Here is a 21,511-nt window from a genome sequence, read left to right as displayed (position 1 = left end):
TGCAGCTCACCTTTTCAGAATTACCCGCTAGAGTCATTGCTTTGATTTAGCTTTCCTCAGTTCTTCATATACACAGTCATGCAACACGCCCACTCACACAAACAAAGTATAAACTAATCAAGCTATTTCTCTGACAGACTGAAAAGAAAAGGAGGAAGATAGATTGTTATTGTTATTTCTCTTTGAAATTACTTGGGAGGAGCTGAGATGCTACAATGATGGGAACCATGTAAATTCCTAGACTAGATACACAGACAGATTATAGAGACAGATTAGCTACATAACATTAATATCCTATTGTACAGAGCTGAATATCAATCCAGCTTTCAAATCTCTAGTTTACTTCTTTTCATTTTAAGCTTCCTGATCTTATTTATTGGCAAGAACTTGTTCCTGCCGATTGGATTAACTTAAACATTTACTTCTACTTTAACAAACAATTCTATTTATAGAAAATACCACGTTACAGTTTTTGCAAGTTGACCTAACTCTTTACTACACATCCAGTGTAAAAATGTGTAACATTTGAATATTCTCCAGTCTTTGTAACAAACAAAAGAGAAGATAATCTTTGTACTTCTTTCTAATTCTTTTCTTCAATAGATCCCTTATCTCAGATTTGTACAAAACATAGCCAAACAACTACCATGAACTATTTGAAAATGTACTGGTAGGTTGTTAGTAAAAGGTCAAGTTACATTTGGGACAAGACAAATGTGCTTTAAAAATGTTAGTAATATACGCCAACATTAACCTTGACACTCCTACTGCCTAAATACCCCAACCAAAATTAAAAAACAAAATAAATATTTAATAAAAACTGAAATTCCACCTAAAATAACCATAAAATAACCAAAAGAAAAAAAATATTTACAAAAAAATCCTACCAAGCAAATTTTTTTTCCCAAGAAAGAGAAATGCCAGAAACTCTATGAAGCACTAGGGACCTCACTGTTGCTATGAATTGTAGGCAGACAGTGCAAGATACTATAGCAATGGGCAACAGTATAAAATCCATAGATAGATTAAATAGATCTCCTCAGGAACAAACTCCTTCCCATGAGCACTTGCAGAACCAAGTCTTAAAATGAAACAAGTATTTTTCTGTGCAGTGGTAGTTTTTCATCTCTTAACTCTCCGTTTGTTGCAATATGCTCACAAAATGAAATTTCTTTCCTAAGGACCAGATTCTGCTTGTCTTATTCATGCTGAGTATCTCCTCATTCCGTTTCCCAGCTCAGTGATTTCAATAAAAGTACTCATGGAGTGAGGGTATGTCTTCACTCCATGGCAGCTCTCCCGTCGACTCCTGTACTCCAGCTCGGCGAGAGGCGCAGAGTTATTCACGTAGCTGAAGTTGCATACCTTAGATCGATCCCCGCCCACCCATCCCCAGTGTAGACCAGGCCTAAGATTCTGCCTAGTGTGAGTGTGTCAGAATATGGACCTAAGGGAGAGATGGCAACAGTACAAAGTGTTGAAAATTTGCCCAAAATGAAGGTTTTATAAAAATAAGCTTTTACAAACACTAAAAATCATCCCATTAACTGTTTTTTAATTTCAGTTGATTTTTTTAAAAACTGTTCTCCTGTAGCATTTGCAACCCAAATACACCAATAAGACCTGTCTATAAGACCTGAATGTGAAACTGGCAATTCTATTTCTACTATCCAGGCAGAGTAAAATACCAAAGGTAAAACACACCGAGTTCAAAGTAAATTAGATATTTAATATTTCCATGGTGTAAATATAAAGTGCTATTTGTAACACAAATAAAGCCACTTGCGCTATTTTTTTTAATCAATACATTATTTTGTAATCTGACAGCATGTCTTTACATGGGCCTATTCTTTCTGCTTTTTTTATTTAGGTTTTCTTTTAAAGAAAAAACATATTTAGAATCTGAGCAGTTTTCCCCAGCAGTTCTGGCACATATAGGACCTAAGGAGGGTCTGATTTTCGAAAGGGCTAATCATTCAGTGCTGTAGTGGAAGTTAACAGGAGCTGCTGGCGACCAGTACCTCTGACACTCTGGCCCTAAGCCAGTGGTCTCCAAACTTTTTTGATCGCGCACCCCATCAGTAAAAAAATTTTGAGCACGCACCCCCTGCCGTGCCGAAGCAAAAGAAAAAAAAAGCCACTCGGACTCCTGCCTGACGAAGCAAAAAAAAAAAAAAAAAACCCTCCTGCCGCGCACCCCACTTTGGAGACCACTGCCCTAAGCTACTGTATGTGACAGTGTCCATTTGAAATTTCAGTTTAATATTAATCTCTGGCCAACTTGTCTAGCTGCAAAACCTATAAATCTTTCCCTCCATCTGTATTATTGACTTTTAACAGCAGTGAACAATTCCAGGGAGGATGCCTACCCCAAAATACTATAGTCCTAGTAACACCAGGCACAAGTTTGACAAATCCGGAGTATAACTTTGAGCCTGGAGCTGGTTTCTTTTGCTATTGCACATAATGGTAGTTGTGGACCTCTTGTCCATTGGGTGTTGACTTGCTGTCTCGTATTGATCTCCTTTGCTAGGCTCCTGTGCCCAGCTCCTTTTTATTCAACATGCGGGCAGCCCAGCAAAAGCAGCTAAAATCCTTACATCAGAAGTGCTGGCATACTGACACAAGGTGCTTCAATGAGCCAGATTTTAGCTCATTTCATTTGGCTGCCAGCATATGGAAATCAGCCAGAAAACGAAACATGGGAGACACAACACAAGTGAATAGAGCTAAAGGAAGTAGTACAAGAGAAGGCTCAAGTGAAGGAGGAATGGAGATGGCTGTGGAGGCAGACACACAACACGGGGTTCAGGGGTGAGGAGGGAGAGACACAACCCAGTACCTGAAGTGGAGCGGTGGACATTATATATATATATATATATATATACACACACACACATATATACACACACACACACACACACACACACACACACACAGCCAGGCGGAGACACAAAATACCCTAAGGGTGGTGGGAGTGGCTGTAGCAAAAACAGTAGGCAGCATTTGGCTAGTGGATAAGTGGACTGGGGATCAGTACATATGGGTTCTATTCCGTCCTCTGCCACTGACTTGCTGTGTGCCCTTTGGCAAGTCACCTCTCCGTGCCTGTTTCCCCTCTCATCCTTGCAGGTCTTTCTTATTTAGACAGTAAGCTCTTCTGGGTAAAGACCGTCTCTTACTCTGTACAGTGCACAGCACAATGGGGCCCCAATCTCAGTAGGTGACACTGCAATACAAACAACAACATGAGGCAAGCGGGAGAGGAGAATACAACACAACACAAGGGCCAATGAAAAAGCACTACAGATGAAATCACGGCACAGGCACAACAACATACAGCAGAAGCCCGGGAGCAGAAAACAACAAAACATTGAAGCCACTACAAAAGGAGGGGGGAAAGAAAGGAGGAAGACCCCATAAGAAAATAGGCCTGGCAGATAATACGTATCACAGAGGGTGGACATTGATAATAAGCAAGATGGGGGGAGGGAGGTTTTACACTCACTGCACGCCATCAGAGCCTAACTCTCATGCACCAGCATTTTCTAGGTCTGTCACTGTCTCCTAATAATCTCCACACTCCCTATTCCCTTTGAAGGTTAGTGAATATTACCTAGTCTGAAGAATCTTGCTGCTATATAACACACACCTCCAATAGTGGACTGCTGTAATGCTCCAAGGAATACATTAAACTCCCCACAGCTTCTAACCGCGTTCGGATTGATTGCCACAGCCCTTCCTTGGCAAGCAAAGAGGAGTCAGGTCCCCCCAGTACTTCCCTGCTCAGACTGTGATACTGGCTAGGAGCAGGGGCAACTCACCTGATAACACTCCTATAAAAGCAAATGAGTGAGGAAGGGATAGACAGGAGTGGGGAATGGGATGAGCACAACTCCACCCCTTGCTCCCAACTTGCCAGTCACAGTAGCTATCTGGGTGCAGAATAAGCTGCTCCACAAAAAAAGCCTGAGATAACTCCTCCCTTATTTTAAGGAGGGAGTAAGCTGGGAAGGAATTGTGACTGTCTTGAGTCACAGTCCCTCCACCAATCAGCTCCTAGAGCAGGGAAGCAACACGCCACCCCTTCCCCACGGCAGATTGTAAAACCACCATCTAGCTCTTGCTAGTAAGCAATGGCATTGCAGTGCTGCTGGAAAAAAATCAGCAATGAGCCACTCTTGTTTATATTACATTACCATAACTAAAGCAAAAAGCTGGGATCCATAGATTATAAACATCTGTCTTAAAGTCCATTTCTCAGCATTCATATAATGCACGTCACACCTATTCTGAACAAGCTCATTTTGAAAATTGCAGCTACTTCCAACAAAATAATAAATGAAGCACATACTACGTTCGAAGCCAAAATGAAAAAAGCACCAACAACAACAAAAAACAACCCGAAAATAAATCCTGGCAAGATGCATCGTATTTGGAGCATATGACATGGAAGACCAGCTGGCTCGAATGAATAAGTATTTATTGAATACTATTTATCTAACACCTATCAGTAAATAACTCCTTTTCTACACTAAGTTGCCCTGACAATTAACAAAGTATCATAGCCATTGATAATTATCCTGAAGTAAGACTCATCTATCATTGATCAAGAGCAATCCTCAAGTGACATTATCAAAATTCAGTACGTCTTGCAAAGACATTTGTCCCTATTATGACTGATATCAAAAATCGCAGTGATACATTCGGGCTAATGAACGGAGCCTGGGACTGGGCACTAGTCACCTCTGCCAGTGAGATTCTATGCAGCTCCTGGCATAACTCGGACAGCACAGTGGGCCTATCCAAGTGACAGCAGTCTCCCAGAGATGTCCTGCAGGCCACAGTGCAGCCTGGAATCTCAGCAATGGGGGATACTGCGACCCCACCCCCGTCATGCCTCTCCCATCACCAGCCCTGCATCAGGCAGTTCCCTTATGCTGAGGCTTACTCACAGGACCTCAGAGGGCATTACAGCCGTCTTCCCCAGTGTCTCCACTGTGGAAAGTCTCCCCTGGAAGGAAGCATGGCTTTCAGGGCCCCTTTACACTGCTCTGTCCCTTTTAGCTGGTGTAAAGGGGCCAGAGCAGAGGGGTTGATCTTACCCTGCGTTTTGAACCAGCTATGAAAGTAACTCAGTCTCCGGCTTCAGATAAGCCATTTAAAAACTACATTTTCAAAAGTGCTCATCTTGAGACACCTTGGGTCTCATTTCAGAGGTGCTGAGCACTCTATTAGTTAAGTTATGAGAGATCAGCATGTCTGAATAATCAGAGAATCAGAGGTCACTTCTGAAAAATTTGCCTTTAACTTCTCTGGCTACTGCATCCACACCTATAAAATGGGGATAGTATCACTTGCTTCTCCTCTCAGAATGGGTTGAGAGGATTAGCTAATGTTTGTACAACTCTCTGCAGATCTAAATCATGGTATCAAGCGAAGCAATTATCATCAAAGTGGGTCCATTGAGGGAAGAGCAAGGCAGCAAATGAAGGATACAAAACGTATTTCTCTTTCTGTTCAGTACAATTATTGTTTGAATTATGCTTGCACAAAACCCCACCAACCCACCTATCACAGTAAATTAATGTTTATGCTATTAGATTTAGACAATCTTACACTAATGGTTTTTCAAACCACAGGAAATTACACATTGCTCAGAGACAAGTGTATACAGTTATACTAATTCTGTAAAATGGCTGAGATAAATGGTTGAATCTGTCTGGCCAATGAGCATTTAAAAAAAAAAAAGGTATAACAGCAATCTTCGAATTCAAGAAATGGCATCTGAGTCTCATACCTGCACTTATGAGGCGATTACAGGCACTTGAATTCACAATGAACACTGTTGGTCTCCTGCTAGAGCCAGAAGTCAACCAGATTTATTTTTAGTTCATCTGTCTTCGTACTTGATCCTACATACATTACATCCTAGAAATGGCACTGAAAATTACAAGCTGACTGGGAATACCTGGTTCATCTAATGTTTCTTTAGGATGTAAAGCTGCAAAACACAAAGAGAACACATACACAAAAGTCTGCGAGTCTGATGCTCTTCCAGGCAGAAAGCTCCCAACTGCTTTGCTAAAGGCCACAGCAATATGTCTCCTTTACGGTTATTTTCACGAAGGGTTGTTTAACAGTACTTACAGGAGCTCCACCTTGACACAATATATGCTCCTCTAATATAGCATAGGGGAGGCATTTAGATTATTAAGTCATGCTGAAAGTTTTGCCGAATCTTTGAAAGACTCGGTGCTGCTGTCTTTTTCTGATGTCTTTCAGGTACTGTTTCTCACTCTTCTTTGAGCGCTAAAGGTAGCTGTCATCAACACAGAAATAGACACAGACTTGTGTATGTCCTGTTCAGTTTTCTTTTCAGTACTAACCTTTCTTTGTCAAAACCATTTTAGAAGTACATATTTCATTTACAAGCTAAGCAAGAAAAGACATATGATAAAGTTCAATTACAGAGGTAGATTATTGGTCTGTATATCAGCTAAAAGGAATACAGACAGTCGTGAATATGTGGTATTGAAAGCATTCTTGTTTTAGGCAATATCTGCAGTTCTGATCTTACATATATTTTAAAAGCTTGGCTATTATTAGGTGAAAGGCAGATATGATACTCCAGTATGAGTAAGAAATGAATGCCACAAATATGTTCATCTTTACAGAATTTCTTGTATAGGTCATATCAAAAATATAACATTTTAAAAAATAAAATTTCATTTTCTACTCACAAGTACTAGTCCCCAAAAACATATTGTTGTGTGTTCACTAAAATTTGAATTGATATTTTAAGTTGTGTATTACCTTCATTAAGTATAAAATGATGCTCTTGAATCAGTCATGAAGCACTCCAAACTACCTAATTTATATTTAATATTTCAGAGTTTGTTAAAGCTGGAGGAAGGGATCATTAACACAGTACACCTCTGTTATGAATCAAAAGAGATAGGGAGAAAAGGGCATGAACTCAGTAACTAGCTCCTAACCAATTCACAGCCATAAAACGAGAAGATAAAAATAAAAATTGTATTCCCCATTATCTTTACCCTTTTTTAATAGCATCCATCAATTTCCACATTACCAACAAGCTTAACTCATTTATAAGCATACTCCACAATAAAAGGTCAGACAAACTTGAGGCACAGGCGGGTAGAGCAGATATAAGGATTGCAGTCTTTGTCTGTGTAGTGAGATGCACTTCCTTCCCTATAAAGCAAACGCACTGGCAGCATCTTTTAAAGACAGCAATTCCTTCCCACCTAAGGAAACAAAGAAGTAACTCATATGTCTAAGATTTCCAAGACCATTTCTTCCACTGCTTGGCTACCATCAGCTTCCTTATTCTTCCAGAAGGCATCCGTGAGCACGTGGGGAGAGGGTGGAAATTACAACAAGCCTTTAGAAGCCCACCCTTATAGCACTATGGAATTAATGTAGGCATATCATTCTTGCTTTGTCTGTACTTTTTGCATCCAAAAGAAGAGCAGGAATGTAAACTAGGTGAGTTCCTGAAATCTAGGTTTAACTTCTTGCACCATAATTATGCATCCCAGTTTTATAATCCATTCTGACATAGAAGTATTTCAGGTTCTCTTGTCTCCAAGCCTTGTGGAACCCCTTCAACATGATTTTTCTTAATCTCAGCTTGTTTTCCAGGTCATCAATTCAATATCTCAGGGCTTTGCTGGCTTTGGAATTCTCTGTCAAAAGAGCATCTTCTCCATCAATAGTTATTTCCATATCTTCGATTTCCCTCTCAGCTTCCTGTAGTCTCGAGCTAAAGGTTACCAACTTCTTCGCCAGGAAGGCAACTGCAGCCTGCATAACATTGCATTTGTTCCTAATATCCACAGCTTGCCTTTTAAGCAAATCAAATAATATTTGATCATTCAGCTCTGCGCCTCCTGTTGGTGTGAAGCTGAATGCAGAAAGGTCAGACTCAGAGGCAGCATCAATACTGAACTCTAAATAGTACAGGGTGTTTGATCTTTAGATACGGCATCATGGAGGCACAGACTGTACAAAAAAAGTAAGGGGAATGAACTGAACAAACAGTTATTAAGAAAGACAGTGTCATTTTGCTACACCCATGAGAATCTCTCTACTTCATCCCTCTCATATACAAGACAAATTAGTTTGCCACGGGGAGCTTTGATTTACAAAGATTTACTCTGCTAAAGATGCCAGTTCACAAAATATGAACAAAGCAATGTTTGATTCATATTCCATGGGAAAAAAATCTGTTAAACAACTTTCTTCTTAAATAAATTTTAATCATGCAGCAGTGAGGTCACTTCTACTATGTAACACCCTATAAATCAAAGCCACCTCACAGTACCATCCATAAAACACACGTTATCGAGAATCAAATGTCTGTACACAAGGAACCAAAAAATCAGAGGTCTCTACATCAGAACAAACAATCAATATGGTTTAAGACTTCCACTTATGATCTGTACCAATCAAGTGATCTGAATATGACAGATATAATGCAACAGAGGAGTGTTCAAGCAATTTGGGTCTACAGAATGTTATCTGCATAATTTGATTCAAAATTCTGTTACATTTTCATATTTCAACACTTTTTGTATAATTAGATCATTCTTGATTCATAAATCGGCTTCGCCACAAATAAGCAAAAAGAGGGAAATTATTCACATAACTGTTTTTTTTAAAAATGGCAAATAACGTTTTACCATTTTGTATCTGAGAGTCAGAGAAATAATCCTCCGCCCTTGTTTGACAATGAAAAGTTGAAAATCTACCCACTGATAAAGAATGGCACATCAAGAGACTGTTGATAATGTTGGCTTGTAATGAACTCTAAAGACAATAAAACTAAAGAACCCACCTGGAGACTCAGACTCTCAATTACTGGGTAAACTGAGTGAATGCTTTGCTTCATTTGCATATTTAGAGATGACCATATCATCAACTAAGATCCTCACAAGACAAATACAATATTGTGGTATTCTCAAAATGATGGCATTGAATTCTGATTAGAAAATTATGGAACTACAAGTCAATGACAGATCTTCAGTCTTCACCCTGTTCCTTCCTTTAGTAACTATGATTATTCTCTTACATAAAACAATGAACATCATTATATGCATTTAAAATAAGAGACAACATGCAAGACATCATGTATTGTAATTATACTTCTACATGTATAAATCATACCTCAATTGTGGGAGAGAAAGAGCCAGACAGACAGTGGATAAGCAGCAGAAAGCAGATGCTATACAAATATAAATTAAAGTACCGGTAATATAAAATAAATCCATACATCTAGAGACGAGTCAGTATGTAGGATCAACGTGAGATTCAGTTATGGTTTTGTGAGGAATCTATATTTTAAAAAATGTATTTGGTGCTCATCTATAACACGTTGCCATAGAGAACTGTACATTCTTTCTGGGCATCATCCTGCACCATTTAAGTTAATGAGATTTTTACCATTGACCTCACTGAGAGCAGATTAAACTATATATTTGTAAATCTAGTTAAGCAATATAATATATAATTTTAATCAACTGCATACGAAACTCGGTATGTTATTTTCTGCACATACAATTCTTAATCTGACATATTTTGTGTTTGTGCTGAGGGGATGGCTCTCTTTATAAAAAGATTTCTTTCTAAACTTCTTTCCAGCACTCAATATTGTCTGCATGTGTGTGAAAGCAATTGCAAAACATAGCTACGCAAGTACTCACAACATGTACTGTGACAATATATGAGTAAATCACTGTTCTCAGTTTCCCCATTCTGCCCATCTGCAGTCTTTTGGTATGGAACAACTATATCATAAAAGCGCCTATTCACACATGCTTTTGATATTACACTATTTAATCACATACAGCTGTAGCTTACGAGACTGTTACAAAACAAAATTTTAATGTAGCATTGGAAGCAAGTTCTGGAGAAACATCAACCACTTTTCTCTACATACACTTTCTATCATTAAAAGATTTAAAAAAAAACAAAAACAAAAAACAATCAATAATAAAAACAACCCACTCATTTAAAAAAAAAAAAACTGCTGGTCTTACTGGAAGCTTCAGAGTATGCATGTTTGTAAGTGAACTCCAAGACTCTGCCAGAAGTACTGATAATGTCAAAAAACCTGCTTAAAATTATATCAGTGCAAAACCAACACTATCCAGACTCCTTAGAGAAAGACCTGAAATGAACTCAGGCATTTATCTCTGTACACAGTTTTTCTTATCTGGTTTTTAATTCACAGAAATCTAAGAGCCGTTGATCTGATGATTTTTTTCCAAGATATCTGAGTTAAAGAGAGACATATAGCATCTTGTCTATCTTACTCTTTTAATAAACACAGATACATAAGAGTAATTTTAAACACCACTGTTTGCTTTTAGATATGCACCATGTATGAAATACTGTCAATAATATATAATAAGTTATAGCAAGATTTTTATCACCTGACCTGGCAAACATGTACCTTTTCTCATGTGAGTAAAGTTATTCATGTGGGTTTGCAAGATACAGCCCCATGACATACATAAACCTAGAAGGATTACATTTTTGTCGGTAAATGTCTATTTCATTGTACCAGCAAAATCAATGAAACATATTTCCATTGATGATTGCCTATCTGTAAATTTTGGTTATGTAAGAAAAATGCTGCTTGAGACCTTATTTGAGTTTGATTTAAGGATATTCACTTTGTATATTTTGAGGTGATGTCAACAATTTGTGTTTTAATGTTTATAAAGTTTTAGCTTATGGATCCTCAATGTCTACTATAATTAAATAATTGTCTAGCCCCTCCCTCTGTCTGACCCCTCTCAGAATTTCCTGCAACTGTGAAAAATTTAAATCAATATTTTTTTAAATGCTGAAAAATAAACATTATCCATCAAAATTATAAAAACAAACACTGAATTCTGCCAAGCCTAGCCATATAGTGAGGTCCTGCTTTAAAACGGGGGGGGAAATCTCATCTTACTCTCCCACTTTTGTGTTTTATTTAAACAGATTCACACTGAAAGGAGATCAACTAAAATACAACATCATTTGAAAAGAATATTGCCCTTTATAGCAACAGAAATATTTTTAACTTAAGAATGTGTAAAACTATATGGTAAGTAGTACTGAAAGACAAATAAGCATGTGTGGTTCTGATTTTCTAGGGAGGACATAATTTTAAGCTTTTTGATTGTTTAACACAACGGGCAGCATACCAGGGTTAGATATTAACACAGTCAAAAATATAATCAGTGTTCAAACAATATTTTAATTCCATTTAAACAACTGCATATATCTTAAAGACACCTGTCAGACAGATTTTTTTTAAATGCTATAATGTACTGAACCAACCAAGAGCTAAGTACATACAAATTTCATTCCCAGAAACGTATTTCTCTATTTGCAAGTGTTTGCTTTTACTTTGGCACTATCACACAGGCTCCAGCTAGACTTTTGAGCCCTGGCGGCAGTCCAGGTTGCAGATGGCTGAAAATGCAGCCTGAAATCAGTGTGCGGTTGATGAATTACTCCTTACACCTGACCCCTACTTCACACCAGACACCAAACACAATCTGAACACTACCAGTCAGAAAAAGCCCTGTCAGGCATCTTAGTATCTGGAACTCTTTCTTCTAGGCCTTCTGTATGTCCAGATGGCCCAAAGCGGGGAATGCAATAAACTGGCTAAACTGCAATGTGAGTGAGAAAAGAATTCTGGCTTGGTGGGTGCAAGGTAGTAGAGAGGCATGGAGAGCTGTGTGGGGGTTCTGGTGATTTGCTTTATAAATGAGGCTGATACAGGGGAAGAGGAAGTGTTCCCGCACACACAAAATTCAAAGCAATACTTGACTTGCTCAGACCAAAGAATGTCTTAAAAATGGAAAAAGGAGAGAGAATGAAGGATTTCATTCTTTTAAAAAATGTTCATACCCAAAGTGACTTTTAAAAAGTGTAACTATTTCAGCAGTACACTTGCTTGAATTTCCAGGGCTTCTTTCTCAAGTTTGTGCAAACATTGTCACACATTTGACTCACTTACCAATTCATTCTTTTTCATACCCCTTTTTGTTCACTTTTCTCTTAACAGTCATACCAGACGGGTTTTTATTCACACAGATGTTATGAAATGGCTGTTCTTCCTAATACACATATGTGCATGGCAGGGTGTTTGCACACTGGTATTCACTACTGGTGCTACCCTCTGTTTCAGCCATCCAACCAGGAACCGGAGCTAATACCATGTGATTTCGTTGACCAAATACACACTATGAATAATAAATAGTGACTAGACAAAGATATAGCAAAGCAAATAGTATACAAAAAACTGGTAAGCTGAAATATATTCATATAAAGTGCCGGTCAAACAATTGTGAAAAATAAATCCAGAAGAATCAATGTCTGTCCACAGGTAACTGCACACAGAAAATGACTCAATTTATTCAATGCACTGTTTCCTAAGAATGGTCTTCCCAGTCTTAATTCTGACCATAAACTGCAAAGGCCAAAGGAAAGACACAAGCACTATTTCTTCAAAAGATTCCATCAAATATGTAAAACCGTGTTGGCGAAATCTTTTTTTCCTCATGACACTCTTAATCATTACATGACATTTCACATCACTCAGTCTTTTCTCCCAATCTTAAAAAAAAGAACTACACTTTCAGGCAAGAGATCAAAAATGGAAATTCAAGGATTGGGGCAAGATTAGGTATCATGATATTCTTATAAGTGAATTTCTACAACACAGCTACGTAAACTAGTTGGTTTCTTAGTTATCCCATCAACACACACACCACTCTAGAAATGTTTCATTGACGAGCAGTCCAAAATAAAATCAAAGGGTTTCCTAAATTATAGGAAATAATGTCATATGCATGTGACACGCGAACATATTCCTTCGTGATATTCTTTGCAGCAAGATGATGTGAGGCCACATATTCCTAATTTATAACAGTAACAAAAATGTTTGATTTTAAATATAATTCATAACATGCTTAGAATAAGCAAGTTCTACTCTCAGGACTTAGCTTGAATTGTCTGAACTTTCTTAGCTAATTCAGTAGTGAGCCAGCGTCATGCCAGAAGGAAAAAAATACCTTTTCTTTCAATCCCTCTGTTTGTCCTTACAGGACATATTAAAGACATTATAATCTCCTTTACAAAACTGAACCTTTTTAAATTTTTGGATTATTGTGGGTTTGTCTGAAACAGCCATTGAAGAATTAACTTCAATGGTGGCATCTTATAATTAAGGTGCTCAACTAAACTGAATAATCAGACTGTGTGTTTCATGTTCTGCATGAGGCCATGTAACATTTGTAAAACTTGAGGCAATAACCAAAACATGTGGATCCTATTCTTCTATTTAAAATTCTTTAGCCCATATAGTTATTAATGTACACCATTGTTGCTTAACAAGATGTTAGCTATATTAGAAGGTACAAATGTGGACTATATATCTTGTGAACCTTATTCAATCCTGTACAAAACCCCTCCATAAAGCTGTGCTACACAGTACTATTGTACTTCTTTCAGAACAGCTGAGATTAATTTACAGTGTGAGCAAAGCAAAAGCAAAGCACTTGATCTGAAAATGTGAGGAAAACATTTAAATTTCAGAATGTTGTATATTTAATGTCCTGTTGCTCTGTGCTTTAGGCATTGAACAAAAATGCCCCCAGAAAGCCTAAAATTCCTTTATATGATTTTAAGTTAATGCATTCCCCCTTCCCTGTCTATGAATATCCAGATATGAACACACGTTTTCACACAGTTGAATTCTAAAATTTTGTTTAACACAATACACAGCATAGTTTCCAGAAAATAAAAAAGTTGTGAATTTCACATAGTAGCTGAAATCATACAGTGGTATATTAATATGTGTTATCGTGATAGGCGTGATAACTGATACAGTTCTCTACCACATTATTTGATTACACAAATATTGGCTTTAGACATACAATGCATCTAAATACTCTAAAATGTCCCAGGAGCTGATGGCTAGCTTTAAGGTAACAAAATCCAGATGCTGCCTGTCTGCACTACTCTAAACTCTTTAGGACTATAGTACAGAAATATATATGTGTGCGTTTATTTTATTATTTAGATTTGAGAGAGAAATTAATGCCATATAAAATTTATTATAGATTTGTAATATTATCTACTCTTGCAAAAATAATGCGTGTTCAAATATATATTTACACTCACACAACTTTTCACAAGAGTAGATAATTTTATACTCTAGAACACAATAGATAATTATAGATAATATATAATTAAGTAATATTAGTTTATTCTCCAAAAGCTTCAGGTTAAAAAGTCATTGTGTGGAAAGCAGTTGTCACTTTCAACTGGATCAGAAGGTTAATTTCCCCAAAAAGCATATTTTACAAAATAGAAAGGGAAGTTAAAAAAAGAGGACTGGCAAAATTTAAGTGACATGAGTAAAAGAGATGGAATGTCCAGCATTTCTCATCCAGTACTTGAGGCTATTGTTCTTTCAAAAAATACCCATAAATTGTTTCATGTCTTTGGCTTGCCAGGTTTTGAGGAATGGCATCGGTCTGCATCTCCAATCCCCCAAACAGTTGAAGCTGTAGCCAATATTGCAGTCAAGCTAGCAACGGGATGCTGCTGCTGCACAATACGGACTAAATGGTCACAAAGGTAAAATGCTATTTGAATCGACCTTGAGGGGGAAAAATGGTGAAACAATTACTCCCTGCCCTCCCCCCAAAATGGGCTGATCTCAGACAAAAATTCTGCACATTATAGGTAGAGAAAGCACACAGCAAACAAATGAGAGATAATCATGTTATGAATTACAAGGCTATAATCACATTGAGTGGTTCTGGTGTCATCACAACTCCAGCCAACCTTAGTCTCAGTTTTCACAATTAGTTAATTTATATAATGCAGGGGTCTGGCTATAATCGTTAACAGAAAAGTAATTTTATTGGCAAGGAAACGTAACTTGGCCTTTCAATAATAACTAGCTCAACATGTTTGAGACCAAAAGTAACCCCCGCCCCCAAGTCAGATGTGTACTATGTGCTTAAATCTGCCATTTAAATTGGGGTGACATTTGTTTGGGGGGTGGAGGTTATTGGGGTTTTTTTTTGTTTGTTTTTAAAAAACAAGAACGTTAGTTCATTGACTCAAACTGTTAATCTATGGTTGTGAGGTTGCACTTCAGAATAGTAATTTTCTTTACGATGCCCTAACTGGTTTGCAGAGTTGTTTTTGTTACTGTCCACTGGTTGCAAAGGAGACTCTTTTGGGCAGCAGATTATTGTACAATGCCATTAGGGAAAAACAAAGCATGATTTAACTAATTAAAATCCAGGTGTCATCAACTTCATTCAGTCTTGCTGGGAGATGCAGACCGGCCTTCCAGAGCCACTGACATTGAAAAAAATGAAACCATGTTTGGTGCTTTTTCTGACAGTAGCTACTATCTATTTCCAGCCCTATCAAATGTAACAGCACACAGCCAGATCATCCTCAATATTTAACGCAACATTAAAAGCAGTTCAATACATCAGAGAAAACGCCAAAAGATTTACAGTAGGTTAGCGCCTTGTCCACCCCAAAACCCCACAGCATCTCAGACTTCACTGATTAAAAGTTTTGGTATCCACTGTCTCTTTGCTAATGGCAAAATGCTCTTGAACGCCAAATAAATTGCATAGATCACTGAAACAGTATTTGCATGCCTGATGCTGTCCAGAGCCATCTCCAGCCTATGCCATAATCATGTATACTTGCTTCAATAATATTAACCACATTTATTGTAGGGAGAGGGGAATTAAAGGGATTAACTAAAGATAGTAGTCAAAATAAAATTAATAAATAAATGCATAAAGCCTAACCTTCCTGTTTCTGGCTATTAGCTCTGCATGATACTGAATTCAAGGGGGAAAAACAAACAAACAAACAAACAAAACCTCTAATTTATGCAACTCCACCATCCATCCTTCACTAAGTGTATAATGATATCATATTAGCACTGCTGGACAGGCAGGGAACTGCTGTACCATACCTTGGTTTGGAGATAATGAGGGTAGTAGTAAGTGTACTGAGGGTACATTGGTTGCTGTTCCAAGCGTTTGCCCATGTAGCTGGAATCTTTATCTCCGATGCAGGGAACTCGTTGACAGGGTGTAGTGCCCCAGGCCTTTCTTCCTCTTAAACCACTATTCCTGACAGTACTGATGACTGATGAGGTTTCCGAGACTTCCTTGCCTTCTACTGCTCACAAGGTCCAACACAGCAAGAATAAAAACAAAAACAAAATATAGATAGAGCTAAAAAAAAAAAAACCCTTGTTTTGTTCCCCCCCCCCACGCCCTCCTGCACTCAGGATACAGCGTTTTCTTTCCTAGCCAGCTTGTCTGTAGTAATGTCAATTGCCAGTGTCTGTAGAAAAAAAGTCCTGTTAGAGAAATCAGCAAGACAGTGGAACTCCAAACCGCTGCAGACCAGCTTTTTCTCTCTCTCTTCTTCCTCACCCCAACCCCGCTCCCCTTTATTATTTAAAAAAAAAATAAATAAAAAAGCAGCTTTCCACAGCCTACTTGCTGCTGCCCCTCTCACGGTGTGACATGGTGTTTAGGGCTTGTCTTGTCTTTCATTCAAACCCCCTCCTTCCAGCCGGTGTGGGTGGACCTACAGTGAGCCTCTCCCTCGAGAAGCAGACGCAGTCCAGAAGGCTGCAGTATTTCCTCCAAGAAGAAACAGCCTGCTTTTTTCAGCCCCTGCTGCAAGCAAAGTCCCGATTCCCTCTGCTGGCTATCTCGGAAAGCAAAGCAATTTTACAGCAGCGCTTGCTGGTGTAACTGAACCCGGGGAACTTCAAATACCGGCAGTGGATTCTGCACTTCACAAAGTCACAGAACAAACCAGCCAAACAGTAAGCCAGGAGCACAGAATACCTGGGACTCAAAGAAATTGCTGCAAAGGATGAGCCTTTAAAAAAAAAGCTGTTGATATTTTGTGACGCTGTTAAGACAAAGAAAGAAAGAACGAACGAACGAACCCACAAGGTCACAGAGTCTATTAGGAGATCAGCAACAGATTCTCCAACATGGAATTGTTTTAAGCAGAAAAGTAATTTGTACAATAATCTACCATTGCACAGAAACAAACAGGGGGTAAAAAGGGCCATGCATATTAAGTGTTCACTTTGACAGATCCAGTATATTAAGACTTGTTTCAGTCATTCCTCTATTTAGATTTATAACAAAGTGGGGGAGGGGATCACCTCTCCTGAGCTTTCCATGGCTTTAATATAATTTTTAATAATACCCTTCATGAGCTTCAGATAATCCATCATACCATCCCCTGGCAACATCCCACAGCACCCAGAAGTACCAGTCTCACACACTTGCACCATAAACGTTACCACTGCTCCCTAAAAGCCCGAGTAAAGAGACAGGGCTTGCAAGAGATTCAAGCTGATTCTGACCAACTTAAGCAAAAGTTTTGAATATTATTTATCTGAAGGGACCTACTTTATATGTATATAAATCACCTGTGTACAAATCCCAAGTTTAAATTTTAAAATCACGTATTCCTTTGACACATCATTTAATTTATGGATCTTTCTTTAGTGGCCTCACTTTTTTTTTTTTAATTTACAATTACTGGGCAGTGGTTTCCTTTGTTTTTATTTAAATCATATGTAATATTTCAGCAGGATTGTCAGCAGCTGTATTATCAACCAAATTGTTTTTAGAGAGAAAAGTATATCTTTAAAGGGACACTTCTCAAGGCTGGTAAGGTCTAAAATTAGACCTGCCAGCTGTGTTTTGGTTTGTGGGCACACACTTGCACGTGACACAGGCACGCAAACATCATGTTCAACTCTGCTTTGTCAGACTGATGTTCTTGTAAGCAAGCATGGCATTAAGTTGAGCAAGGATTCATATACATCCCCACAGCCTGCCAGTTATACCAGCAAAAAAGGTGCAACAAAGCAGAGAGGCAGAGCAAAAGTGTGATATACATCCATGAATCACTGCAATCCCAGAACGCATGGTTTCACTTCCTCAGTGGCTATTTTTTCATTTTAGTACTTAAACAGCACTCTGCGTCATGCAACGGAAGCTGCTAGGTGCTGAGTTCTTCCAAAAATCTGGCTCCAATTGTGGGAGCCGAGCACTTGAAAATCTGCCCCATATCTCCAATGCACTGTACAAATGTTAACTGTTAATTCTCATAACATTCTTGTGAGATGGGAAGGTGATTTTTATTATCTCCATTTTACAGATATGTAAACAGACTCAGAGAGGCTAAGGGCTTGATCCTGTAACACAAAGTAGGTCCAAAAAGGTTTCTGAAACTGTGATAGCCGTAGATCTATAGTGAATCTGACTCTGGAAAGCCAGGTCAGGGGAAGAAAGCCCTGTGTATCCTGGAGTAATGGGATGAAATCATAAATATGGAAGATTAAGACTAAATATAAAAGAAAAAACTTCCTGACTGAGATGAGATCAATTTAAATGTATAATAGACTTTCCAACATTCATAGATCTTTTTTTTAAGGCCAGAAAGAACTATTTTGATCATCTAGTCTGATTTCCTGCACACAGACCACAACATTTCACCATTCTTAAAAGGGAAGCACAGGAAGCCCTATCACAAACATTGAAGAGTAGATTGGACAAAGCACTGGAAAAATATATAATACTACAGTAAAGAAACTTGTAATGGCTAAGTGATGGACTATAACACGTAAACAGGTCTTTTCCATCTCTAATATCTGTAATGCTAAGTACAAAACTGAGTCATACTCTAATCTGTACAAACTAAGCAAACCATTACTTGTAAATTTCCTGTTTCTGCTAGATAGCAAGTATTTCTATCAACAAAATGCTCTAATGCCATTGGTATTTTCCGCACAAATTAATGTAGTCCAGACATATTTTGGATGAAGGCATAATTCTATTGAGTAATTACTGAATTTTGGGTATATATTCTCTAATTTTCCACTGGGTGAGAACTTTCAGTTGCAACTGCTAGGGTTCTGCTAAAGTAGCACAAAATAGGTTCAGAAAGGTTTCTGAAAGCATGATAGCTATAAAGCTAGAGTGCAACAGCCATTATTAGCCTAATTTTTAAAATCTCAGCCACTCTTTCTGATATCTGTTTGTTCATGGATGTCTAGCTGTCAGCTCAAACTCAACATGGCTAAAACAGAGCTCCAGGGGGGTATCTACACTGCCATTAAACACTTGTGGCTGGCCCGTGCCAGCTGACTCGGGCTCAGGCTAAGGGGCTGTTTAATTTCTGTATAGATGCTTGGGCTCAGGCTGCAGCCTGAGCTCTGGGACCCTCCTCCTCGCAGGGTCCTAGAGCCCAAGCTCCAGCCCAAGCACCTATACTGCAACTAAACAGCCCCTTAGCCCAAGCCAGCTGGCACAGCCCAGCTGCGGGTTTTTAATTGCAGTGTAAACATACCCTCAGTCTTCCTCCCCAAGCACTCCCAGCTATCTTCTCACTTGTCCCCCGTGAGCAACACCACCATTACCTGCCTGTTACTGAGGCCCATAACCTGGGCCTCATCTTTGACTTGGAGCAGACCCCTCTCAAGGTTCTGACATCCAGGCTACACCTAAATCTTGCAGATTCTTTCTGCATAAAATCTCTAAGGGCACATCTGCATGGTCCAGCTGGGGTGTAAATCTACAGCACTCCAGAGGACCATGCGCTGTCTATGTGGCCCCTGCTGATGCACACTACAAGCTCTCTAGTGACCTTTGACCTTCTGCTGTTTCAAACCACTGTACATGGATGAACACTAGGAAACTTCTAGTCCACCATAGTAGGACAGTTAGCACATGGCACGCTGGAGCACTGTAGATTTACACCCCAGCTTGCCATGGTCAGTCAGTCCTGGTGTAGACATGCCTTAAGATACAGCACTTCCTCTCTACACAGCTAAAAATCTCATCATATCATGGCTGGGCAATTGCAACATCCTTGACAAATGCCATCTTGCCCCGTTCCTATCCATTCAGAGTGCTGCTGCAAAGAATTTTCCTAGCCTGTCGCTTTGGCCATGTCGCCCTGCTTTTTGCCTCCCTCCATGGACTCTCCCTACTCTGTCATATCAAACATAAGCTGCTTGTCTTCACCTTCAACACCCTTCACAACCTATCATCTCTCATTCACTATTGAAATATCGACTCCCACCTCTGATTGAGGAATGATGCCAGCCTCTCTCTCTCTTACTTGTTAAATGTTCAAGCAGGCACCTTTTGGCTTTCTCCCAGGCAGCCCCTCCCACTTAGGAGGAGCTCCCTGTAAACATAGACAAAGCTAACTCATTATCCACCCTTCAGTCCCTCCTCGAAACTCTCCTTTGCCGTGAGATGCCTACAAAAAAAATATGACGACAACAGGCAGGCTGCTGGTGTGCTTAGATCGCTGCTGATCATGCTGACCGGTATTGTCTCACTGTTCCCTTGTACTCTCCGGTTGGTCTGTCTCTATCCAGCTCTTGTCTTTTGCCTTATACTTGGTTTGTAAATTCTTTGTCGCTTTGTTCTCTGTTTGTACAGCATCTAGAACAATGGGGCCCTGGCCTTTGACTAGGGATTCTAGGCTTTATGGTGATAAAAATAAATAATAAGCAGCAGCAGCAGCAACAGCCGCCAACAGGCATAATGTAGGGTCAGTCAAGACGGGGTTAGGTCTTGAATCTTTTCGGTCCTACTGATCAAACACTATTTTCTGTGCACATGGCCACGATAATGTAGCTGCTGACTAGTTTAAGGCCATGTCTATATGTACAGTGCTGCAGCGGCGAAGTTCTCCTGCCAACATAGCTTCTGCCACTCGCGGACAGGGATTTTTTTTATGCCAACGGGAGAGCTCTCTCTCGTCGGCATAGAGCGTCTTCGCCACACGTGCTGCAGTGTGTGCCGGTATACCTGTGCCACTGCAGTGCTGTACTTATAGACATGGCTTAAACCAGTTATCATCCACTTTACCATGGCCATATGCATAGAAAGTAGTGTTTGATCAGACACAGCACTGTGCACATGAGCACTTATGTCGGTGTAACTTATGTCGCTCGGGGAGGGGCGGTGGAATATTTATGCCCCTGAGCTACATAAGTTTTGCCAACATAGGTTATGTCTGCATCACAACCTAAGACACTGTGCAATTGTGCTCTCTTTACAAGCTAACCTACCTACAGTAACTAAGGACAAAAGTCCTATTGCAAGACCCACTTGGACAGTGCTTGATTTAGAGCCCACGTATAAGATACAAAAGGTCATGAGTTCCCTGCTCTGCCACAGACTGCCTGCGTGGCCAGGGGCAAGTCACTTAGCCTCTCTGTGCTTTAGTTCTCCCATTTGTAAAATGGGAATAATAGTACTTCCCTACCTCTCAGGGGTGTTGTGAAGATAAATACATTGAAGACTGTGAGGCGCTCAGATACTGCAGTAATAGGGCTCATAAAAGTACGTTAGTCTAACAGACTAGTTCAGGACTC

General features: G+C 39.2%; 1 protein-coding gene across 18 annotated transcripts in view; it reads right to left on the bottom strand.

The window, feature by feature from the left end:
* Nucleotides 1-21,511, bottom strand: part of RBMS3 (RNA binding motif single stranded interacting protein 3) — a 917,250-nt gene that overhangs the window by 522,575 nt on the left and 373,164 nt on the right. Inside the window, exon 1 of one of the 18 annotated variants that reach the window (XM_042840468.2) lies at nt 16,049-16,814. The exons of 15 other annotated variants lie outside the window; for them this stretch is intronic. In XM_042840468.2, the coding sequence (XP_042696402.1) occupies nt 16,049-16,123 (75 nt within the window). In that variant the 5' untranslated portion in view covers nt 16,124-16,814. Of the gene's footprint in view, nt 1-16,048; nt 16,815-21,511 lie in introns of those variants that run through there. 2 more of the 18 variants (XM_005309825.5, XM_005309823.5) reach the window with 2 other exon arrangements.

Source organism: Chrysemys picta, chromosome 2 (assembly GCF_011386835.1).
Source record: "Chrysemys picta bellii isolate R12L10 chromosome 2, ASM1138683v2, whole genome shotgun sequence".
Classification (NCBI taxonomy): Eukaryota; Metazoa; Chordata; order Testudines; family Emydidae; genus Chrysemys; species Chrysemys picta.
The sequence above is the reverse complement of the archived record's forward strand: the minus strand, read 5'-3'. Positions and strand labels throughout refer to the sequence as shown.